The 18,515-nt window shown below is 33.3% G+C and overlaps 1 protein-coding gene across 1 annotated transcript in view; it reads right to left on the bottom strand.

Annotated features, from left to right (window-relative positions):
• The window catches only part of LOC135107911 (DNA-dependent protein kinase catalytic subunit-like), a 35,948-nt gene that overhangs the window by 17,188 nt on the left and 245 nt on the right, over window positions 1-18,515 (bottom strand). Inside the window, exons 2-29 of the mRNA XM_064018290.1 lie at window positions 17,423-17,589; window positions 16,690-16,867; window positions 15,607-15,719; window positions 15,223-15,400; window positions 14,478-14,695; window positions 14,132-14,307; window positions 13,581-13,665; window positions 13,109-13,277; window positions 12,546-12,755; window positions 12,339-12,460; window positions 12,099-12,182; window positions 11,418-11,615; window positions 10,948-11,118; window positions 10,659-10,809; window positions 9,788-9,891; window positions 8,886-9,078; window positions 8,057-8,167; window positions 7,324-7,532; window positions 6,587-6,767; window positions 5,748-5,959; window positions 5,374-5,524; window positions 3,939-4,117; window positions 3,035-3,679; window positions 2,513-2,653; window positions 1,497-1,747; window positions 1,032-1,322; window positions 755-913; window positions 26-181 (exon numbers count right to left, since the gene is read on the bottom strand). Coding sequence (XP_063874360.1) covers window positions 26-181; window positions 755-913; window positions 1,032-1,322; window positions 1,497-1,747; window positions 2,513-2,653; window positions 3,035-3,679; window positions 3,939-4,117; window positions 5,374-5,524; window positions 5,748-5,959; window positions 6,587-6,767; window positions 7,324-7,532; window positions 8,057-8,167; window positions 8,886-9,078; window positions 9,788-9,891; window positions 10,659-10,809; window positions 10,948-11,118; window positions 11,418-11,615; window positions 12,099-12,182; window positions 12,339-12,460; window positions 12,546-12,755; window positions 13,109-13,277; window positions 13,581-13,665; window positions 14,132-14,307; window positions 14,478-14,695; window positions 15,223-15,400; window positions 15,607-15,690 — 4,829 coding nt within the window. The 5' untranslated portion in view covers window positions 15,691-15,719; window positions 16,690-16,867; window positions 17,423-17,589. The remainder of the gene's footprint in view (window positions 1-25; window positions 182-754; window positions 914-1,031; window positions 1,323-1,496; window positions 1,748-2,512; window positions 2,654-3,034; window positions 3,680-3,938; window positions 4,118-5,373; window positions 5,525-5,747; window positions 5,960-6,586; window positions 6,768-7,323; window positions 7,533-8,056; window positions 8,168-8,885; window positions 9,079-9,787; window positions 9,892-10,658; window positions 10,810-10,947; window positions 11,119-11,417; window positions 11,616-12,098; window positions 12,183-12,338; window positions 12,461-12,545; window positions 12,756-13,108; window positions 13,278-13,580; window positions 13,666-14,131; window positions 14,308-14,477; window positions 14,696-15,222; window positions 15,401-15,606; window positions 15,720-16,689; window positions 16,868-17,422; window positions 17,590-18,515) is intronic.

Below are 18,515 nucleotides of genomic sequence, written 5' to 3'. Positions count from 1 at the left end.
TATATATATATATATATAATCATACCTTAAATTCTGCTTGAGATGTGACTGATTTGCATACATGTCATAGACAAATCTTAAGGTATCAATCTGTTTGGAAACTTGTTGCCTTTTGATGAATTTCTCCATTGATTCATTAAATGCTTCCTCATACCGGTGCTTATCTTCATTACAGAACACTCTGTAAATTCAAAGAAAGTTTTCAAAATGGCAATCATAAACAAAGAGGCCTACAAAACAAAATAAAAAAGTCATAGTCAAAATTACAGTCTTTTGGATTATATAAATTAGATATTAAAAAAGAAATTTGATATCTCTAACCTACAGAGATCTTTAAAATTATTTAGGTTTATGTTATTCAAATATCAACCTACTTCTTTATTCAGCAATAATCCATTCTCTCAATCCATCACTAACATACTCATACAATACACTATACACCACTGTAGTGGATAAAAAGAAGGGTGCATAAGAGAAAAGAAGATTACATCCACATGGTCACCATCCACAATGCTTCACAAAGACTCGCATAATCAGCTGATGCAGGAAATCTTGAGAACCCACTGACAAGCTGTTTGCATCTCATAAAAGCTGTTTACACTTCATATATGAGTTTATTCTTATAATGAAATAAAATGAACATGCAAGTGGATCATATGAGGTTTGGAAATGTCCGATGATCCCAAATACTATCATTTACATGAAATCTGGAACACAAGAAAAAAATCACAAAGATTACTAGAGGAAAACTTACTGGAGAATGAATTTCAGAAGTTCTAAAGATAATGACAGCTCAAGAGCAGTCAGTATTTCACTCAGGGCTTGATGATAATCTCGATCACGAGATCCTCCAACTGGAAATTCTGAGGACTGCATGGGGAAATGTTTGAAGCTAACCATTTCCAAATCCTCACTGAAAATATAATGTATAATTACATTTCTTGAAATGAAACAAAACACTTAGTACAAGATCCACAATGTAGAATTTATCCACATATAAGCTTCTGTCTTTTAAGGGGATCCACACATACCTGATGGACTTGGAAACTTGTTTAGACATGGTAAGGAAAAATGGTAGAAGCTTCAAGGCCTTATTTTTCATACTGAGTGTTGCTTTATCTTCTATCAAAAGCCTTCTGTAGAACTTTAACACACCAGCATCTTCAGCAGAACAGTGTGCCTTCATAGTACCTTCTCGGTCTACTAAGAAAAGTGAAGACAACAAGTCTAAAACTGACTCCTGATGGATGCTTGATTTCCCAGCTTCAGTGGAGTATGTAGACCAATGGTGCAGGAAAGCTTGGACCACCTTTACTGAGTGCCTTCAACAATCAATTCAGATATATTAGAAATTATACTATAAACATCTTCTAAGCCAATTTTTTTTCAATCTTCAAAGAATATCATCATATCTGCAATTCAGTATTTCATAATACAATACCCTATTGTTATGTATTTATTTCAATACCATGGAAACTGCATTAAAATCAACATACTTTTTCCGAAGTTCAGAATTCCTTATGAGTGTGTTCAGTAACATGCCATTGAAGCTCATCACCTCAAGAAATTTTCCTTCCTTAACAAGTTCCAGTAATGTGGTAACAATCAGGTCACAGCAAGGCAAGATGTGTGGTATTATCTTGTTGCCAAGAACATTTAAAATATGGAATCCCTTTTCAATCTGTTGTCCAGTGACACCTTTAACATCTTCCATATTTGTGACCTGTTTCACCAGCAGTTCAAGCACCTGAAATCAGAACACCTGTTGTATGATGCTGTTTTCTTCCCCAGTGAATATACTATTATATTAGACTGTAATGATAAGGAAAGTAATTTGTCTTTATATTGTCAGAGTAAAGGGTTCATCAGAAAAGGCAGGCACTGCCCAGGGACCAAACCTAGGACCTTCCACTTGCCAGGTAGACATGTTAACCATTACACCATGGGTGCCTCATGGTGACTACCCTCCCTCACATATAATTTATATATATATATATATATATATATATATATATATATATATATATATATATATATATATATATATATATATATATATATATATATATATATATATATATATATATGTGAGTGTTGCCACCAGGAGGCGACCATGGTGTAACTGTTAACAAATCTGCCCGGCAGAGAGAATCATAAAGAGAATGAACCTCTGGTAAGTGCTTAAAAAGTATGTCTCCCAAAATGTTAGAGTGTGTGTGTGTGTGTGTGTGTGTGTGTGTGTGTGTGTGTGTGTGTGTGTGTGTGTGTGTGTGTGTGTGTGTGTGTTTTCAACCACATAAATGACAAACTGGTCTTCACTTTCTTGTGTGTATCTGTTCACATCACACTGACTTAACTTTAAAATACACACATTTGCAATTAATAAAATTTAGTGATGCTGACTTTTGATATTTAGCGTTTAATATTTAAACAGGATCTCAAATGCATTACAAAACATGTATTAAATGTTGAAAATAATGATTTTTGCTTAATAAGTACAATTTTCACTCACCTGTGAGTCAAGAGTAACAGCAAAATCTAGAACAACATGTAGGAAAGGCAACTGAGTTGGGTGTGGAGCTGATGCACTGCCATACATGAACAGAGAGTTGCACACCCACATGATCAGCTCAGATGCCAAAGACTTTCTTATCTGGAATGTATGATTGTCACTCTTTTAAATCATATAGCATCCTTTGTCTAATTACTTTTTTTTTTTTTGGTTGCAAGATGAGTTGCAAAGGTTTTTAATTTAAATCAATCATGCATGCTGAAAAAAGAAGCTAAATGAATCAGCAAATGACTGACAGTGAATAATGATCATAAAAAAAGTTAAATTGTAAGCATAATGTTCATAAGAGTTACTATTTGACACTACAAATTTACTCAATATTTTGTGAAGTATACACATACTTTTTACTAAAATCAGATACAATCCTAGAGTAGAATACTAGTGCACTTATCAATCTTGAAACATCAGTTTGTAAAACAGGAATGTTCAAAATAACAAGCAATGAAAATAGTATACACATACCACAGAACACTGTGCCAGCCAGCCACTTCTCTGTAAGGTCTGAAGGCCTTCAATGACATGCTGGCTTTTTAAGGGAACATTAACTCCTTCAGCCAATGGTGATGTAAATGTTTCCAAAACATCATACTGGGGACTTCCTAAATATTTTTCAAGAGTTTGGATAAAGGCTGCAGATACTATATTAGGAACTTTCTTTTGCATAACTTTTAGTACTTCTTCCATACGTGAGGGTAAGTGTTTGGTGACTTCTGTGTCTTTAACATCAAATCCAACACTGGATGGGTTCAGAACACACTGAAGAATTAACCCATACATTTCTGCAGTAAAGATGGAGTATTCATTTAGGAGTTGTACAGATTGTACTCCATCTTGCAGCAAGACACAAACAAAATCAAACAGTCGCACAACCACTGTACATTTCAACTTATTTGAAGCTTCATATTCAAGTGGACTTCTTATTGCTCCAGTTTCAGATACTCTGATGTTATCTTTGACATACTGAGACAGTGACTTTGTGGCAATGTTCTGAAGGAAGTAAGAAGAGGCAAGGAGTATCCTGCTCTCTTTGCATTTTAACAGTTTGTCTGCTGGAACAATCCCTTTTCCAATCAGCCAGCTATAGCCATCTAGGCCAGCTAGTAAAGCCTACAAAAGAAAAATGATCAACAATTAAAAATACTGAACAAATATTAAAGAACTGCATATCATAATTAAGTCTCATTCCAAGAATAGTTCAGTTAGGTTTTATAAACATTCAATCCTTCAACTAAAATATTTCCATGTATTTTTTAATGAAATCATTAATAACCACTGGTTAAAAGAAAGAAAGAAACTTCTGACATAATTTCCATTATTAATCTTCCATATAACAGTAATAAACATCTATAAAGTACAATACACATACCTCAAAATAAATATTCATAAGATTTCCTGGAACTTCAGCAGTGGCAAGAGAATTTGGTTCTGTGTGGTGTTTGATACCCAACCCTGCCTGTCCACCTCCTTCAATAATATCCACCAGCTTCTTTATGCTCTCAGGCTTTTCCAATTGTTGTCCAATAAACTTATGGACAGATGTATAATCTAGATAGCAGAAAGAAAGCCATATTGATGTATGTAGAGCCTAAACATATAGGCAAGATGGCAAAGCATAAATTGCAACTACTGTAAAAAAAAAAATAATAATAATAAATAAATAAATAAATAAATAAATAAATAAATAAATAAATAAAAATATTCTTATTTAAAAATATCCACTAATATTTTACTACAGAGGTAATGCATTTGAGCTCACTTTAAGAGAGTTATTTTCCTGCATGATATATCTACTTATTTATCAAAGTCAAGAATGGAAATTTCATGTCAAAGTATCTAGTTTAAAATTTCTCAATCATCCTCACCTCCTATATGCCTTCTTGTCACAGGCACAAACATATAAATGATGGAGTTAATAGTCCTCTCACTCTTTTTAAAAGTCATTTATGACACACAGGAAATACAGAGACACATCCTCTATATATCTATAAACCAAGCCTGGGAACAAGCAATATGGTTAACTCCCACTGTCTCTCTCTGTTCATTATCTCTGATGCCAGGTTTTTTGTTGAGTCACATGATACATAATCATCTGATAAACCTCATCTGTACCTGCTTTAGCTTGCAAATATCATTCTCCTTCAATACCAGGCCTAACCAGCAAATAGCAGTAGCTCATATAAAGGACAATAAAATCTAAGAGATTCCCATAAGTCAACAAAAGCTAGTTTCCTAAGCCTCCTCCATCCATTTCTAACTCTCATAATTACATGATCACTTGCATCTCTAGTACAAAACAAACTTTCCAAACATGAAAATTCCCTCTCCACATTCAAACAACTTGCCATTTAGGCGAGTAAGTTACATTCCCTTTCCTATGTTCTCAATATGGGAGGTGGTAACTGAGTGGTCAGCACTTGGATGTGGTGATCTTGGTGACACGAGTTTGAGTTCTGCTGGAAGCTGGTCATCTTTCAAATTATTGCTCCATGTTCACATGCTTCCTATCAACCCTGTCTTCCCCAGCAAAGGGAGATGTAGGTTCTGGGGGGACAACATAATTCTCCACAAAGGCATCATTCTAAAAAGTTCCCTGTGTTATCACATACAGAATCAGACCATCTAACCCTCCATAGTAGATGGGAATGATCATATAAGACCCAAAATCAGAGTTGTGGCAAAATTATCAACTGTAAAAAGAAAAAATTTATGTCTACATCTGATGCCTGTTCCTAAGAACTACCGAGCAGCAACCAATCTCATAATGATACACTCCATTATTCTGCAACACACATATGACTTACCTTTACTGTGAGGTGCCAGAGACTCTAGAAGTTCCATGCTCATATGTCTCACAAGGGTCTTGGGGCTGCCACATTGCTCCAATAACCAAAGTAACATGTCTTCAAAAGTCCCACCTTCAAAGTCAACTGGAATCCTACGATTTGATGACGTCTGTTATTATCAAGACTACATTAATAATAATTCAAATAGATTTCTCCTTATACTAGCTAACAAGAAAGAATATCCACCAAAAACTACCAAAATCAATTTCATTACTAAATATTCTTATCAAAGTCAATGCATCACTAAAAAATGTGCTGCAACTATTATGCTTTGTAAATTTTAGTCAACACAAGTTGCATGCACAATATATTTTGCCATACAATTCACTGACCTTCCAGAATAGTTCCTTTCTCACTATCAAAATGCGTCTCACATGCAGAATTGCTGCCCTGGTCTGTTCATGAGTACCCAAAGCAAGATCATCATTATGGGCCAAATCAAGGGCTGACATCAAATGACTTAATATTTCCAGAGTCCATGTCTCCACTGCCAAGGAATCTTCCCGCACCTCACGATATATGCTGTTCCAAGCCAGTGATCCACCTGGAACAATGGATGAGTTATACAGTTTTGCGTAAGCAAATAAATAAATAAATAAATAAATAAATAAATAAATAAATAAATAAATAAATAAATAAATAAATAAATAAAATAAAATAAAATAAAATACTGTAACTTATCCTGCTACTGTCAGCTATCCTTTTGTATTTATGTACTGTATTCCTTGCAAGGTAAAGGTAAAGTTGGAGGCATGTGCTACAGCTGTGCATGGCCTCAACACTCATCTTCATCTCTGAGGCTGTGGTGAACAATATCCCTTATCCCCAAGACACAGGACCACTATGACATCTGCATTTCCACAGTTTATGTTCCCCAGGCACCCATTTACTAATCAACCCAAAGGAAGGATGAACAGCTGGCTGAGATGTGCACAAACTGCCCCAGCCTGGATTCGAGCCAGGGCCTGAGGATCTGTAACCTGACACACTAGATACCACACCACAGAGATGCTGTGTACCACTATAAAGTGTTGAAATTTAAATATCTTTTATGTTCTGGATCATATCACTACATATGAACACTGATACTACAATAATCATAGTCATTATATACAGGTTTTACAAACTTTATGACCAATATAGCTTACATATGAAACATTAAAATATTTACCTAGACGTTTAAAAGCGCTTGGATGCTTGCATAAAGAGAATATCCTTTTGAGAATTGATTTTAAGTTCAATGATGCTTGGTTCTTCTCACGAGATTGCTTGCGTGACCATATCACAAACTCTGCCAGACACTGGGCACTGACATCTCTCAAAGCTGGATTGTTGGCAGTCACTATTCCATCCTGGTAAAAAAAATAAAATAAATAAATAAATAAATAAATAAATAAATAAATAAATAAATATATAAATAAGTAAATAAATTAATTAATTAGTTAATTAATAAAAAAAATATATATATATATACACTTTTAGATTACTTGTACCTTTACAAATAACACTCATAGCACTTATTGTCAATTACAATTCAGGTCCTCTTGCTATCTAGTTGTAGCCTAACTTATCTAAATTATTAGAAATTGGAATACTGTAACCTTTACCTTTATCATTAAATGCTCTTATAAGCATTATAAAAAATTACATAATTAACTAATGTTAGTTTTGCTTCACTACCAGTTTATTGCTAATTATATAGTTCACACCAAAAGAAATCTTCAGCAATCTTGATCACTCATGAATTCTTCATTCCTCTGATCCTCTCTATTATCTAAACATTTTGGTAAATTTTCATCTATTCTCTTACTACTAAACTTTCTGAATTTAAAATTTACACCTATTTTTTTATTTCTATAAAAGGATTGCTGCAGCAGAAATAAGAGCAAAAATTATGTGCAAGATTACCATTATGGACTCCAAGAGAACTGCAGTATCTGGATTTTCATTTTTTTTATTGTTGGTAAACCAGTGAATTGTCTGGTGAGTGAGTGTGAAGAAGAGCTGGCGAGTGACTTGGTCAGGGTCACAGGCAAGTTGCAGCATGGCCTGGAAAATGTGGTGGTACAGGGCAGCCATTGGATATTTGGCCTGAATACCTTCCTGTTGCTGAGAACCTGAATAAAAAAAAATAAATAAAATAAATAAATAAATAAATAAATAAATGATTAAAATTAAATAAGTAAAGTATTCAGTAAAGTATAAAGTAAAAAAAAGTAAAGAGAGAGAGAGAGAGAGAGAGAGAGAGAGAGAGAGAGAGAGAGAGAGAGAGAGAGAAACAAAATGAGAAGCTGAAGCTGTTTTAATGGTCTAAAGATACGATTCCTGTAATTTACAAAACATAACCAAGAATAAAGAAATGTTGCTGGTGCTGTGCCTCTACACCTTCCAGTAACCATGGTGGATCAGTCTAGACCAGATAAGCAGACCAGGGAAAGAGCTAGAATGAACTACAGGTGTCTCAAAATATTTATAAAAAAATCTGGCAATGAGCAGGTAAAGATAATATCTTAAAACATTCAAGGAATCACTTTCCTTTAAGGCAGGCTAAATGCAAATATACCACCAGCAAAGAAATCTAAATTCAAGCTAAAATTATGAATCATAAATTAAATCAAATTAAATCATGTATCATATTTACCTGTGCCAATCATGAGAATTATTATGGAATGCAAAAGTTCTGAGGCTGCAACTTTTGTCTGTCTGTCACTTGAATTTAAGGCAAGATCTACAACTCTGGGAAGAAGGTCATCTGTAAAGAAAAAAGAAGTAAACATATTGAGTATACAAATAGAAACTTGCATAATAAATTAATATTAACTCAATATCTACTTCATGCTCAGGAAAAAATAGGATGGTCATCTAACTAGAGACTAATTTCAGTCTTAAAATGTTGATATCTTTCTATTTGTTCTTTATCCATTAAGACCTTTCAATCACTAAGTAAAGACATTATCTACAAACTTATTTCATAGCCATGACCTTGAGGCAACACCATCTAAGTCTCCTAAAGACCATTATAGGAGTTAGTCTAATTTCAACACTTGCAGTCAGTCAATCTTTTCTTTGTGCCTTTATATGCATTACTTTTCTTTTAATTTTCATGCCTCCATTTCTTTCCCATACAATAATTACATCAGCATGGCATGGCCTTATATTTTTGCAATTTTCAAATGTTACCATGCTTTATGTTAAAATTTCCCTTCTACATTAACCCAATTCTGTATATCTCTTTCAATATATATTGTGCAAACAATATTATGACATTTTAAACTATCTCACAATTCACCCTCATTCCTTTCTACAGTATTCTTATTTCAGAAAATATGATTTCTCAAACAAAAAACAATGAAAATCTGAGAAAAAAAAATTGTAATCTATCACAGAAATATCTAACAAAATTGCTTAACAATATTATGATTTTAAAATTATGCGCTACATTTCTTAGTGCAAAGAGATGTTTTCATTACCAAGATAAATATCAATTTTGGCTTGCCCAAATGGCATGGCAAACCTAATGTGTTTCTGGCTGTCCCAGCACACAGCAGCTGCAGCCAAGGAGTCAGCATCTTGAGGGATAACATACTGACCCAGGCTAGGGTCCAGCCCACCAATCAGTTGCAAAATTAATGACTGAACCCTTTTCATTGCTGTAGCGTCAACCTACAAAAATAAATAATGAATTATATTCAATTTCACCTAACATATTGGACTAAACTATACAATTTCAAACATGTAACATTCCATAATTTCAGCTGAATTTAATTTTTGAGACAAACAAGTAATATCCCATAATTTTAGCTGAATTTAGTTTCCGAAGTTCTGAAAATGTGAATAAACTAGTTACAGATATTCCATATATAGCATCTTTTACACCAAGAAACATTTTTCTTAACTACAATATTTCCTATAAAAGGATAAAATACTAAGTCTTGTCTCTGAATACAAACTAACTATAAAATACATGCTGGCACCTCCTTTTAAGGGGGAATCTCAATTTCATACCTATTAGAGATAGGATTTTTAAAGTCAAGTATTATGTTACTTTAGAATCCTACCATCAGTTTCCTTCAGATGCCACCCCACATTAAGGAAACAGCTAAATGTAAAAGCAAAATACATATACCATCTTATAAAATAGGTAGACATCCCTGTGCAATAACACAGGCAAGACAAAGCATCCAAATTCAACTGCTAAACAAATGAACAAATATATATATATAATATATATATATATATATATATATATATATATATATATATATATATATATATATATATATATATATATATATATATATATATATATATATACAAACAAAATTCTTTAATTATACTGATACTTCATTTATAATTGCAATAACATAAATACCTGTTTGCTAGCAAGTATTTTCTTCTGATCAACTTTCCGTCTCTGATTTGCATATGCCATTTTCACAGTAATAACCCTTGTTTGCACTTCAACTTCTCCAGTCTCTGAAAATGAATGCAATTAATATATATATATATATATATATATATATATATATATATATATATATATATATATATATATATATATATATATATATATATATATATTCAAATAAGATTAAAACCAGTGCAATTAAAAATTTATTGACAAATATTTGCCGAATAAAAGGAACATTATAATATAAATGCAAGAAAAGCAACTGGACATTACACAATTAACATTCCTTAATATATAACTACCTCTTTTAAAAAGGTCACTGCTGAATGGCTATTACAGTGTAGTATTAACCTGGGGCCAGAATCTCACTATATGAGTTAAAAAAAAAACTAAAATATAATAGTTAATATTCACCGCATGCTCCACATTCATTCCACCTTAAAAGACGTGATAACAGCATGAGTTGCAAGGTGAAGCTCGGCTGAGATACTGCTTCCAGTAGGACTTTCTCTTGTTACTAATGAGATACTACCTTCCAGAGTATCTCTTGTTGCTAATGTGATACTGCCTCCAACTAGAGTATCTTAATGCTAATCTTTTCTTCCACTTCCAATACCTAGCTGGGAAGCAGTGTTTTGGCAATCTTGCTGCCTTGCACCTATGATGAGCCTCAATGGTTATGAAACTGATACTATGCAAAAATTCACCCAATGAATAAAGAGAATGCCAGTCATGTAGAGATCTTTATGAAATTCCCTTGAGAAAGAAACTGAAGCCATTTTTCAAATTACCATGTCATTCATGCAACTCCCAAACTATTGTTACTGGTCACCTTTGGAGCGCAGGTATGGGAGGAGGAGAGGGAGCACTGCTGGAAGATGCTGGTGGAGTGTATCACTGGGCAAAATGTGAGTCCATTTGCAAAGAGCAGCTATACACACTTCAGCCAGTGGTAAGTAGCTAACACCCAGATGTAAGGCCATCTAGGGGTACAACATAAAATAAGCAAATAACACTCACATGGAATTATGGAAAGAAACATTTCCATGAAAAAATTAATACATATTCTTGAATATCTTTCAAGTAAAATTTTCAGCAATATAAAACTGTAATGAACCTACTTGTAATGGAACTATTAATCTTGGGAAGATCTCTATAACTATGCAGACAGGAAGTTTCAGAATGAGCGTGAGGCATGATGCAAGGAGTTGGTCCCTTAACTGCCGGCACCGTTGCAGCACATCCTTCACGTAGCTGGTGATCAGGTGAATCAATGTCTCCACCTCTGGATCCTTTAGGGAAAAAGGGGTTGGAGCAAGTTACCATAATGGTTCTCAATGATTATGCCTAAGTGTTTTGTGGGGGTCACACACAGTCACATCCTCTACAATTATCAATGTCTCCATACATACCACTTGCTACTTTTTTCTTTGTCATTTTCAAAAGGCATCTAATACACCTATTTATGTCTAACACCTCTTTCTAAGAACTTCACCCTGAGTAACACTCAATCACCTGATGATCTAGCAAAAGAAAACCAACATGATAGAATCAATCCTGAACTTTGCATGCGTAAATTAAAAACAAATACCTTTGTCTTCTCAAAGTAGTGCATCTTCTGTGCACACACAAGAATTGTGGTGAGGGAAGTATAGTGAGCTGAGACAAGTGGTTGTTCAGAAGAGCAGCGAATGAAAAACCAGCAAAGACGACTGACATGACCTTGGAGTTGGTCTTCATACTGTAGTGGTAAGACTTCTTCCAAAAGTGCTATAACATTCATGTAAACCTGCAGAAAACATAATATATAAAAATTATTTGTAACTACCCATGATGATGTTAATCAATTACAACATTTAAAAAATTACATGTCTAAATTTTTTCCCCTCGTACTCTTGCTTCCATGCATGCACACATAGGAAGTAAATTATTGTATAAAATATCATTGGATAGGTGTCACGCTCTCTAAAATCAGCTATATTTTAGTATCGAGTTTTCCAATTAACGTGACAGTAAGAGAAATCAGAGAATTAACATAATATAGCATGAAATCCCTGTTTGGCTTGTTTATGAAGACCAAAAATCTGCCCAAAAGTGAGGCATTTGACATCCTTGTAAGAGGAACACATACATCATCAAAGCCAATGGGAGGAATACTTTGAGAACAAACAACAAGGACATTGAGAGCCTGATTTTTTAAGGGGAACAAACCTCTCAAGTAAACCAGGGATCTACAGTATTGGTATTCCTTAAGCTAGCAAAATTCTCTCACCTGAAAATCTTTAGGAGTCTTAGCACTTAATCCAGAAATTGGGTCTGAAGTAGCGACATCACTGTCATCACTTGTAGTGTCATTCTGTAAAGGAGATAAATTAGTAACCGCATTAATACATTTAAGGAACAAAATATTTAGATTGAGCAGATAAAAAATATATATATACATATGAACATTACTTAATTTCAATTTATATAGGCATTACTTATTTTTTCAATTTACATGTGTATTACTTACTGTTTCAATTTCTTCTTGCTTAAATGTAGATAAGTCCAACTTTTCAGCTATTTCAATTGTTGATGTGATATATTCTGAATATAGTTTTGAGCTGATTTCTGTCAATATGGTAGTTGAAACACCTGGAAATATGAACACATTATAAGTAAATGTAAACTTCAAATTTAATAATATATTAATATTTCATGAAAATGTATATAAGCTTACCTGGAATTTTTACATAGCTCACTTTCTCTGGCATCATGATGGCCTTCCAGAGAGGCAAATAGTTCTTGTAGGTTACAGCTTCTTTCTTAAAACCCTCCCATTTTCCTCCACTTTCCTCACTGTCATTGGATTCCTTCCATAACTCACTCTCTTTCTTCAGAGAATCAATTTCCGGGGCATGTGAACATGTGTGAATGATTGAATTATACACTGTAAAAAAAAAAAAAATAAATAAATAAATAAATACAAAAAAAATAAATAAAAAATCAATAGAAATAATAGAATTTCTCTTGACTACATGCTGATTTAAATATATATATATATATATATATATATATATATATATATATATATATATATATATATATATATATATATATATATATATATATATTATATTTGACTGTACATGGTAGGTATGAGAAGTAGAGGGATGATTACATCTTATGTTTGTCTAATTATTTGGTGCATAAAAGGTGCAGTTATGCAATGTATAATTTGAATAATGCAACCTTTTATTGAGGAATAAAATGAAAATTGCAGTAATCTTTCCATACACTTACCAAAAGAATGAATGAAATCTTGAAAATATTCAGCTTTACCATGAATTGCATAAAACAACTTGAACAAAGCCCGATACGCCAGGAAAGTTTTGTACACCGACACAGATGGAAAATTCTCCACAAGAGCCAGGGCCAGCTGCAGCATGTTCTCAACAATGCCAACATTGATCTGAAATAATCATGGAAAGATGTATAACCAATGAAACCCAACTAAGGTATTTGGAAAAAAATACATCTTCAATTTTATAAAATATTACTATTTTTTATTATATCTTTATTTGTTTCCTTATGCTGACATAAGGTTATTCATCTTCTGCACCTTCTGTAGTTACTCACAACTATTTACACTCTGAGCTTGATCAAAATATATTGGACACAACCCTGGTACAAATACACTGTATGTGTTACTTATGTTTATGCAAATTTCAGGTAATGACACAACTGTATGACATTAATACTGTGACTAACTTACTGTACTCATATTGCATATGATATCAGCCAGGGCCTCAATATAGCTAGGGAGGTTGGACAGCTTGTTTTCAAGCATTTCACTGGACCTGATGATCAAAAAGAACACAAACATATAATGAGGGAAGCATCATTTGCACACACTAATCTCTCTCTCTCATCTTCCTCACAATTTTTTTCTGCAAAATTAGTACAATATGTAGCATAAAACTTCAAAATGGTGAAAAGTTTAATGGATTCTGTATCTTAATGTCTATTTCTTGGGCCTGCACTCTTTATAATACAATAAGGACAAAGGAAAATTAAGTAACAAAACTGTTCATTATAAAAATATTCATATGATCATATTTTCAAGTGATTTGTCTGTTTATTACTTTTGGCTGTGTAATGCAGACCTATTTTTGTTTCTCAAGGTAGGCCTAAGTGCAGAGGCTGAAGGAGATGGAACATGCAAGAGTGGAGGGTACAGACAAGAACATTCTTTCATCATGATTACCCTCTTGATGGAGTTTCAGGAAATGGGCAACAGGATAAATTAAGAAATTTGATCCTTACTGATAAAAGGCATGATGACTTGCTGATAAGACCTGCAAAAACATTGTGTGAACTTCCATTGGGGAGAGAAGAATACGACAGGCTCCTGAAAGCAAGCCATAGCCCTTCACTGCCAGACTAACTTGATTAGTACTTTTACCAGTTTCAAGCATCTTATTATATTCCTGCAGAAGATACTGAAAATAAAAGAGAACACTTAGGTACTGAAACCTAATACTAGCACTGAAAAATAAAAGTTTATTAATCTTTTTCTAAAATTTTCCTTTTAAAATGATATATCATAATTTTGTATTTTCTCACACTCCTATGTATAAATAATCCAATCCCATAAAAATATCTTCCATACCTTAAAAATTTCAATGGTCTTCTTATCTTCCGATGACTGCAGTTCTAAAATGTTAGAGAGTACTGTGATGAATGTATCCAAAGCAGGAATTGCAGCCTTATAATCATCCCGATTCTTGGAGGAGCACCACTGAATGAACCATGGGAACAGTGTGTCATAATGGTCATATAGCTGAGCTGAAAATTTATCTCCATGGCTGCTGATCAATTCCAGAGCAGCTGTTGGAATGATAGTGTTATGATTATTTAGAGACAAATAAACCAAATTAAATCATCTATTTGTTTAACAAGCCAATACCTATTTCAACTTTGGTACACAAGGTTTGTATTTGCATTCACAAGCATTCTATCTATGGTTTTAGTTGATCAAGTCAGACATGGGAAAGTGAATGGGTCTTTTATGATGCATTAGGAGTGAACTAGTTCTGGTTGGATCCTGATGTGGAAACATGCAAACACCTGAATGGTGCAAAATTGACTCAAGCACTGTGGTCAGTGGAGATTAGACCTCTCTTCCCTAGAAGCCTTGAGACAAAGATGTGGGGGGAAGCATGTGGATGTGATTGTGGGTTATACAGTATGCATATGAGCACTCTGTCTCATTTAACTAATCAAATGATCTCAATCATATTCCATCATATACAAATCATTAATATGTCTGAACCACCACAAGGAAGAAAATGACACCTATTTACTGCACTTTGGATATTATAAAAAAAACAAAATAATAATTTTAAGTATCTTACCTCTCTGAGCATCTCTCCGGTGCAAATCCAGATTAGGATTCAAGGCTTTACGAACATGTTCAAATAAAGTTTTATATAAAAGGGGATCATCATCTATCCCTTCTGGAAAATGAAAAAGGTACAAGGTCAGTCCTCGAAGTACTCCTGCCAAAGCAATCAGGTCTGTTTTTTGTCCCATCTGAAATAAATTGTCATTGGTTAAGTTCAATTACTACATATATAAATCTGTGAAACTTTTAAAACCTGAAATTTCATAATTACCAAAGAATTTGATTACAACATAATAAAACCTGGGTATGGACAAAACTCTTTAAACAGTTGATAGAAAATTTGCTGAATATGTTGATAAATATTTGGTGTTTCAGATGCTAATGCAGTACTTACATGTCTGGCAATATGATCCTTGTAAATTTTCAATATCATGGCTGAGTGGCAACGAACATTCTCAGGGTACACCTTTGCAAGCATTCCAAGGGTCCGAAGTTGATGATGTAATACTGGATCAAGAAAAAATTATTCCTCACTGAATTACATAAAGCATGTATGTAAAAGTTTAACTAGAATACAGACTGATATATTTATCACACTCACAAGCTCACATATAATATGTTCTGCTTTTATCATAATTTTGAAAAGTTCCACACATATCCCTATGTAAATATATATTCTACACCTAATGGCACCTTGTCAGGGTAATCTTTAGAAGCCTCCTTCCACAAGGATAGATCCCTCAGGTCCTTCTGAACAAACTATTTGATTTTAAATTTTCTGGGATCTAGCTTTAAATTACATTCACATAATTTTTTTTTTCTTGAACATGCCCAAAGTATTCTCTGCCTGACATTCTCTGCCTGTATTAAGAGATTTAGTTTACTCTCCTGTTCACTGAAATTATAAACACCAAAAAATCTGTTTTACACTGACTCAGTAATTGAGAAAAATCCATCTAAAGTTAAAATATATACATGGATTCTTAATTTACACATTTACTTGAGGTAAAAGAATCTAGTTCAGTTTTCTTAGTCTAAACTGAGTGCAAGCTATGAACATAATCAATTAGATAAGGAAAAAGATGTCTACTTCAGGTGCATTTTGTCATGCAGAGGTGAAAATTAGTTAACTGCAGGTCAAATACCTTCCCAACTCTCTATACACATAAGCATATACTATTCCAGTGCATTCCAGTGAATATTTTAATTTTATCTTCCCCTTCTACCTCTGCTGTAGTCCTGCTTCCTAAGCTTATGTTGTCATTCTGTCAACTATATTCATCACAGTAATTTTAAAAGTTCCATACAAGCATACATAAATCAACATCACTACTATGTTCTTATTTTAAAATCAACAAAAATATATCCTAACCACTTAGATGTTTTCTTTATAGTTAAATTAAAAAGAGGCACATCATGTCAACACATAATAAAATAAGTTAAAACACTGTAATACTGAAACTCATTCATTCCTTACCTGTGGATCCTTTGTACCTCTGAGTCTGGATACAAATTCCTTCAATAAGCTGATGCAAATTAATATCTTGAACACTGACATGTGAAGAAAATTTCTCCAAAATAAGGCAGAAGGCTTCAAGGGCATGTGCACACACTTTGGTTGACTTGTCAGCATTGTAAAGAAACAAAGTGTAATTCTGAAAAATAAATTAAATAAATAAATAAATATATATATATGAAATAAATAATGTATAATACAAACAATATTAATTTACATATATATATATATATATATATATATATATATATATATATATATATATATATATATATATATATATATATATATATATATATATATTTTTTTTTTTTTTTTTTTTCCTTTGTGAATGTAAGAGATTATTTCTGGTCCCTTGTGACAAGCACAAATAAACATCCACATTAGAAAACATTAGAAGGGCAGGACTGCTGGCCTTCCACTTCTGCTCAGTAGCTAGATCACAACCCCTCAGCTTGTGTCCTGCACCTATTCTCTGCTTGATGAACAGAAATAACAGCATGAAAAAAGATAAAGCTAATCTGCCTCCATTCAGACCAGAATTCAAACTCAGAGCCTCTTGGGTGTGAGTTGAACATACTAACTCCTACATCACCTAGTCTCAGGTTATCTGTCTGTCTTTACATACAGGCTATTTAACAATACAAAGAACATGCAGTATATCCTTCACTGCTTGGGCACAAACCATACTTACTGTGATATCACCCACATATTTTATAATCTTTTTTGTGTCTTTCTTGAGGAGTGTGATGATCAAATCAAGGGTGCTGTTCCTGACATCTACAAATGCTTGTTCCTTTGTGACTCTGGTGCCAAATGCAATAATTCCTTTCTCTCCAAATACATGACTCAGGAACAAGTCTGAAAGAAAAGAATCAATTACAAAAGCATAAATAAATAAATAAATAAATAAATATATATATATATATATATATATATATATATATATATATATATATATATATATATATATATATATATATATATATATATATATATATATATATATATATATATATAAGCAGGAATGTACACATTGTTGTTTTTTATTAAGACTACTAAAGTAAAATAGGAAAGTAATGATATGCCCTCACCCCTGTCCTACTGCATCCGTTTCTCCTCTTGGCCTCTGAAAGACCCTTGTTCATTTATCTCAAATAATCCCAAAATCATTGGTATACACACATCTTCCCTTTGTTGTTCCTTAAAAAAAAAAAAAAATGTTTAGATACTCTTCACTTAATTAATCGCCAGTGGCATTAGTGCACTGCAGATGAATCTGAAGTCACAGATCTTAAGTGGCAAACTGACACTTAATCAGTGACTGAATGCCATGAGACCTTGAAAATGTGGGGTCCTGCCTCTGCTGACTACAAAACAAGTCCAAAAAACTATTTTTCCTCTAATTCTTGGTCAATATTTACTTTGGAACTAAATGTATAAAATCTAACTTTTTACTTGCAAGACTATCCTCTTAAGGCAAAGCACCGATAACCCTGCGGGACCCACCAAGCACACGAGTATCACCATCTGGTAAGTCACACTGGAGTTGATGTCTTTAATACAGCTCTGCAATCTGTGCCCGTCACTTTTCTCTATGTAACTGCAGTGACTTTGCCAACGCCAACAGTAAATTCAATGTTCAGCACAGTAATGGCCACACGCAGTCCTTTCTCACGGTATTATTAGTTATAGTTTTTATTATTTGGTGACTAGCACGCTTGCATTCATTATCAATCCTATCCTCAGAAAGTTACTTCTTTCCCTCTGCTATTGTGTCACGCGAT

The sequence above is a fragment of the Scylla paramamosain genome, chromosome 16 (genome assembly GCF_035594125.1).
Source record: "Scylla paramamosain isolate STU-SP2022 chromosome 16, ASM3559412v1, whole genome shotgun sequence".
In the NCBI taxonomy this organism is placed as follows: Eukaryota; Metazoa; Arthropoda; class Malacostraca; order Decapoda; family Portunidae; genus Scylla; species Scylla paramamosain.
Note: the sequence above shows the minus strand (reverse complement) of the source record. Positions and strands in the feature narration are given on the sequence as shown.